General features: G+C 62.1%; 1 protein-coding gene across 1 annotated transcript in view; it reads left to right on the forward strand.

Annotated features, from left to right (window-relative positions):
• Window positions 1-1015: 1015 nt before the first annotated feature.
• BTBD17 (BTB (POZ) domain containing 17) overlaps window positions 1016-4514 on the forward strand; it is a 4555-nt gene continuing 1056 nt past the window's right edge. The window contains exons 1-3 of the mRNA XM_005861950.2: window positions 1016-1163; window positions 2665-2941; window positions 4253-4340. Of these exons, the coding sequence (XP_005862012.1) occupies window positions 1079-1163; window positions 2665-2941; window positions 4253-4340 (450 nt within the window). The 5' untranslated portion in view covers window positions 1016-1078. The remainder of the gene's footprint in view (window positions 1164-2664; window positions 2942-4252; window positions 4341-4514) is intronic.

Raw genomic sequence — 4514 nt, forward strand, 5'->3', positions numbered from 1 at the left:
CAAAACCCCCCCCCCCTCGCCTTTCCTGTGTTTTTACAAGTGCACTCCTCTGCACTGACCCACGGAGACCTGTCCTAGCTCTCTGCCTCGGTTTCTCCTATGGGCGGGTGGAGTGCCAGGTCTGCTGGGTGTCTCCTTGGAATTCTGGGAAGGGAAGCATTATAGCTGAAGTTGGACAGAAGCTCGGAAGAGAAGCCGTACAAGGAGGGGAACCTAGAGACCCGCGGCCGCCGAGGAAGGTGACCTAAAGGGAGGGTGGCAGGGGGACAGGCGTGCACCTCAGCATCTCCAGGCCCCACGCGCAGGCTGTGCTGGTGGGCAGGGGTGGGCGCATGGGATAGAGTGACCTGCCTTATGCCCAGCCCTGCCTTCTTGGCTCATCTTGACTTTTTGGGGGGGATGACGGTCACAGCCCATCACCCTCCCTAGACTGTGCCAGGGACATTCTTCCACAAACAAACAAAACAAGAAGTGACACCAGTTACCTATGAGCCCCTATTTGACACCCTTGCCCTCCTCGCTGGAGAGCTGACCCACCCCAGATGGGAGAGGGGTGAGGGCGAGGGTGGGAGCCTGAGCCGCCTAGTCCCTCCCTCTCCCAGGCGCTTCCTCTGCAGCCTGCTCACCATGGTACCCCGGCCAGGATGCTGCCAAGGGCTCTGTGCCAGAGCAGAGGCTGAGCCTGGGGCTTGGGGGAGGGGGCTGGGGACCCTCTGGGCCAGCGCTCTCTGTAAGCCTGGAGCCCCTTGCCTGCTCTAGGAGAGCCCAACCCTCCCGGGAGAGGAAGGACTAGCTCTGCTGGGTGGGAGATGTGGGGGAGGGCGCCGGATCTGCCCCGCTCAGGGGCCCAGGGCCGCACAATAGCCCCTGGGGCTGCCACTCTCTGGCTTAAGAGGTTGCCTGGGCAACAGCTGGGGCCAGTCTCCACCAATCCATGGCAGAGGCTGGGTGGGGGAGGGAGGCTGGTCCGGAAGGGGGTGCCATCCCCTTGTACTCAGTCCTATATAAGGAGGAGGGGTGTGAGAGGAGTGGTCTGGCTTCGCTGTCCCTTCAGTGCACGTGGGGGAGGGGCACAAAGATGCTGAGGCTGGGCCGCACCAAGCGTGGGCCCTGGGGCACCTTCTGGGCCATCCTGACCTTGGTGGGCCTGGCCACGCGTGCAGGTGAGTGGGCAGTGGGTGGGGCGGAGTGGGGGACAGGGAGGAGGGGCAGGACCTTCCGGCCCTAGCTGCACAGTGGCAGGAGGGGGTGGGGTCCAGCCCACCAGGAGGAGCACAGAGTCCTTCAGTCTGGGGGGAGGGCAGCCTGCCTGAGAGGGGAGGAGGGGCTGGCCGGTGGGCGGGGTCCGAACACAAGCAGACCCTTCCATGCCCACTGTCCCAGGCAGCTGGCCCAGTCAGAGGCCGAAGGGATGCCATCAGCATTCAAGTCCTTCAAAGTGACAGCTTGGGAGGCGGGGCTGGGAAACGAACCCACTCCTTTGTCACCTCCCGTTCTCCCTCTGTCTCCCCTTCCTTACACACTGCTCTCCTGTGAGCCTTCGCTCCGATTTCACACGGGCTGCGGGCCTGTTGGGGGGCGGGGGTGGAGAGGGAGGGCAGGTGCCCATCTACTGCAGTCGGATGCCCTCCTTGCCTCCCTGGAAGGCCCCTCACCCCCCTCTCGGCTTGGGGAAGCTGCTGGCAGCATTATCTGTTGCCGAGTTTCCTGTAAATGAGTGCATGTCCCCATCTGACCCTCATGGCGTCCCTGGAAACACAACAGTAGGGCTCAGCCCGGAAGGGGGATGCCAGCCCCCACCCGCAGGTACCGCGAGAGTCCCACGCCAGCACGCCAGCACCGGCTCAGCCTCTGCACTGTCTCTGGTCCCCGGCAGGCCAGCCCCTGGGCATGGACTCTGTCTCACAGAGGGGGACCAAGGGGGCAACTGGGCCTGGAAATAGCATCCGCTGTGCCTTGGCTCACGCTCTGCTCCAGCCCTCCCACCGCCTCCAGCCCCCTGGCCCTCTGGCTCCCAGCACTCCAAGCCCATCCTTTTCAGCGGGGCTGGCTCTCAGCCTGTCCTCCAGTTGGCTCCTGGAGCTATAGCAGCCCCACCCCCACGATGCTCACCTCCCTTGTTTACCACAATGGAAAACTAGAGCGCTGGCCTGTGTACTTACTGTGAACTCTGTGTGAAGGACTTGGCTTGTTTTGATCACAGCCATATTCCAAGCTCCCCAGAGAGTGTCTGACACATAGTAGGTGCTCAATAAATATGTGTTGGTGAGTGTATCACTTCTGATAACTCCTCAGGAAGTGAGGGCTTCCTCAACCCTTGCCTAGGGGTCTGGCATCACGGAGATCCGTTCTGGCGTCTGTCTCCCACTGGCTCCTGCCCTCTCTCCTCCTCTGCCAGGAATCCACCTCCTTTCCAAGAGCATCTCCTCAGGGTCTGCTCAGGGCCAGGCTCGCGACTTTTCCCACCGGGATATGCTGTGTGCACGCACAGGAGTCCACGCACCTCGTGGCACAGACAAGTGTGCGCACAGCCTCCCCAGGCCCACCGCCCTCTCCCACACTCAGGCACACCCATCTCCAGGCGGTCCCGCTGCTCGCCTGCCTGGGCCATGATCCCAGGCCCAGGTGCCTTCGCAGACTGTGCTGTGTTCCTTCCTGCTGCAGCCCAGAGAGCCGATGTCGGGGGCGAGGCCGCGGGCACCTCCATCAACCACTCCCAGGTGCTGCTCCAGCGCCTGCAGGAGCTCCTGCGGCAGGGCAATGCCAGTGACGTGGTGCTGCGGGTGCAGGCTGCGGGCACCGATGAGGTCCGCGTCTTCCACGCCCACCGCCTGCTGCTGGGCCTGCACAGCCAGCGGTTCCGGGAGCTGCTGAGCAACCAGAGCGAGGTGCTGCTGCAGGAGCCTGGGGACTGCGCTGCTGTCTTCGACAAGTTCATCAGGTGGGGAGAGGACGGATTTGGGGGGGACTTCATCCCTTCCCAAGCTCCAGGCTCCCCCACTCACGGAGTCCCCTTCGGTCCCCCTGGCCCCTTCGGTCCATCTCCCAATGTCATTGGGAGGAGGATGCCACTACCTCCTGCATCCCTCCTCCTTCTGCCCTCTTTCCTGCGAATGCAGCAGGACCCCCTGCCCCTGCCCGAAAGCTCAGTGGTTTGATGTCAGTTGCCAAAGGCCCTCAGAGCTGTTTCCAAACCTGCCAGGAGAGCTTTTGAAAACTACGGGTTCCTGGGCTCCGCCTGGATCGTTGGCTTCAGGTCTGGGGTTCAGCCGTCATTTAAAAAAAAAATTTAAAGCCTTCATATGGTTTGCTGTCTAGCCAGGTTTGGAACCCCCACAGGGTGAGGGAGCTGAAAAAGCTAGCCAGCTCTCTCCCCCTCCTGCCCCCTGCCAATGCACAGCACAAGGAGTGCCACTCACACTCTAGTCTGAGGAAGTGACCCTGTGTTAATGGCTTAGACAAGATGGTTGCCAGGATCCCCATCATGTCCAAGACCCAGGCAACAGGAAGAGGGGTAACACAGAAGGGCAAAAGGTCTGCCCTCTGCTCCCCCCAGGTGGTCCTACTTAACCAGCCTTCCCCTCAATCCCATCCTGCATCTCACTGGCTAGAATTTAGTCACATGGTCACCCTCACGACGAGGAAGCCTGGGAAACCTCCTTTCTTCCCAGCGGCAACAGGCAGAGCTGAAATGCTGGGAGAGGGGAGACGTGGGTGTTGGGGCGACTGGGTGTGTGCCAGTGGGGACGGGCAGGAAGGGCGAGCAGGGGGCTGGCGGCAGGTGGAGAGAGACTGAGTGAGAACAGGAATGGAATTAACCTGTGTGACCACCTGCTCTGCAGCAAGTATCGCTCACTCCCCAACGGTCACAATAACCCCGAGGGGTGTATGTTATTCCCCCCTTTCCTGGAAGTTTGACAGAAGGTTGAGTGGTGAGTGCAGTTAAAGGACGTGTCCACTCTTAGCAAACAGCTGATAGGACCGCGGATCGGCACCCACAATGGAGCAGAGAGCTCGGCATCTGGTAGGTGCTCAATAAACACATGCTATTCATGTGTCCCCACGAGAAATGGAGAGAGGAGGCTGGGGAGCGGAATGGGTGTGAGAGGAAAGGAAGGAAGCCTCGGGACCCACCGCTGGGTTTGTGCCTCTGATCACGGAGCTCTCCACCTCAGGCCAGGCCCCCTCCGGCTTCAGAAAGCGCCGCGGGCTGGCCCCGCTCCGACCCTCCCCATGTCCGCACTCTCCGCAGGTACCTCTACTGCGGCGACCTGGTGGTGCAGCTGGCCCAGGCCATCCCCTTGCACCGAAAGGAAGGAAGCCTCGGGACCCACCGCTGGGTTTGTGCCTCTGATCACGGAGCTCTCCACCTCAGGCCAGGCCCCCTCCGGCTTCAGAAAGCGCCGCGGGCTGGCCCCGCTCCGACCCTCCCCATGTCCGCACTCTCCGCAGGTACCTCTACTGCGGCGACCTGGTGGTGCAGCTGGCCCAGGCCATCCCCTTGCACCGCCGAC

The sequence above is a fragment of the Myotis brandtii genome, unplaced genomic scaffold (assembly GCF_000412655.1).
Source record: "Myotis brandtii unplaced genomic scaffold, ASM41265v1 scaffold157, whole genome shotgun sequence".
Classification (NCBI taxonomy): domain Eukaryota; kingdom Metazoa; phylum Chordata; class Mammalia; order Chiroptera; family Vespertilionidae; genus Myotis; species Myotis brandtii.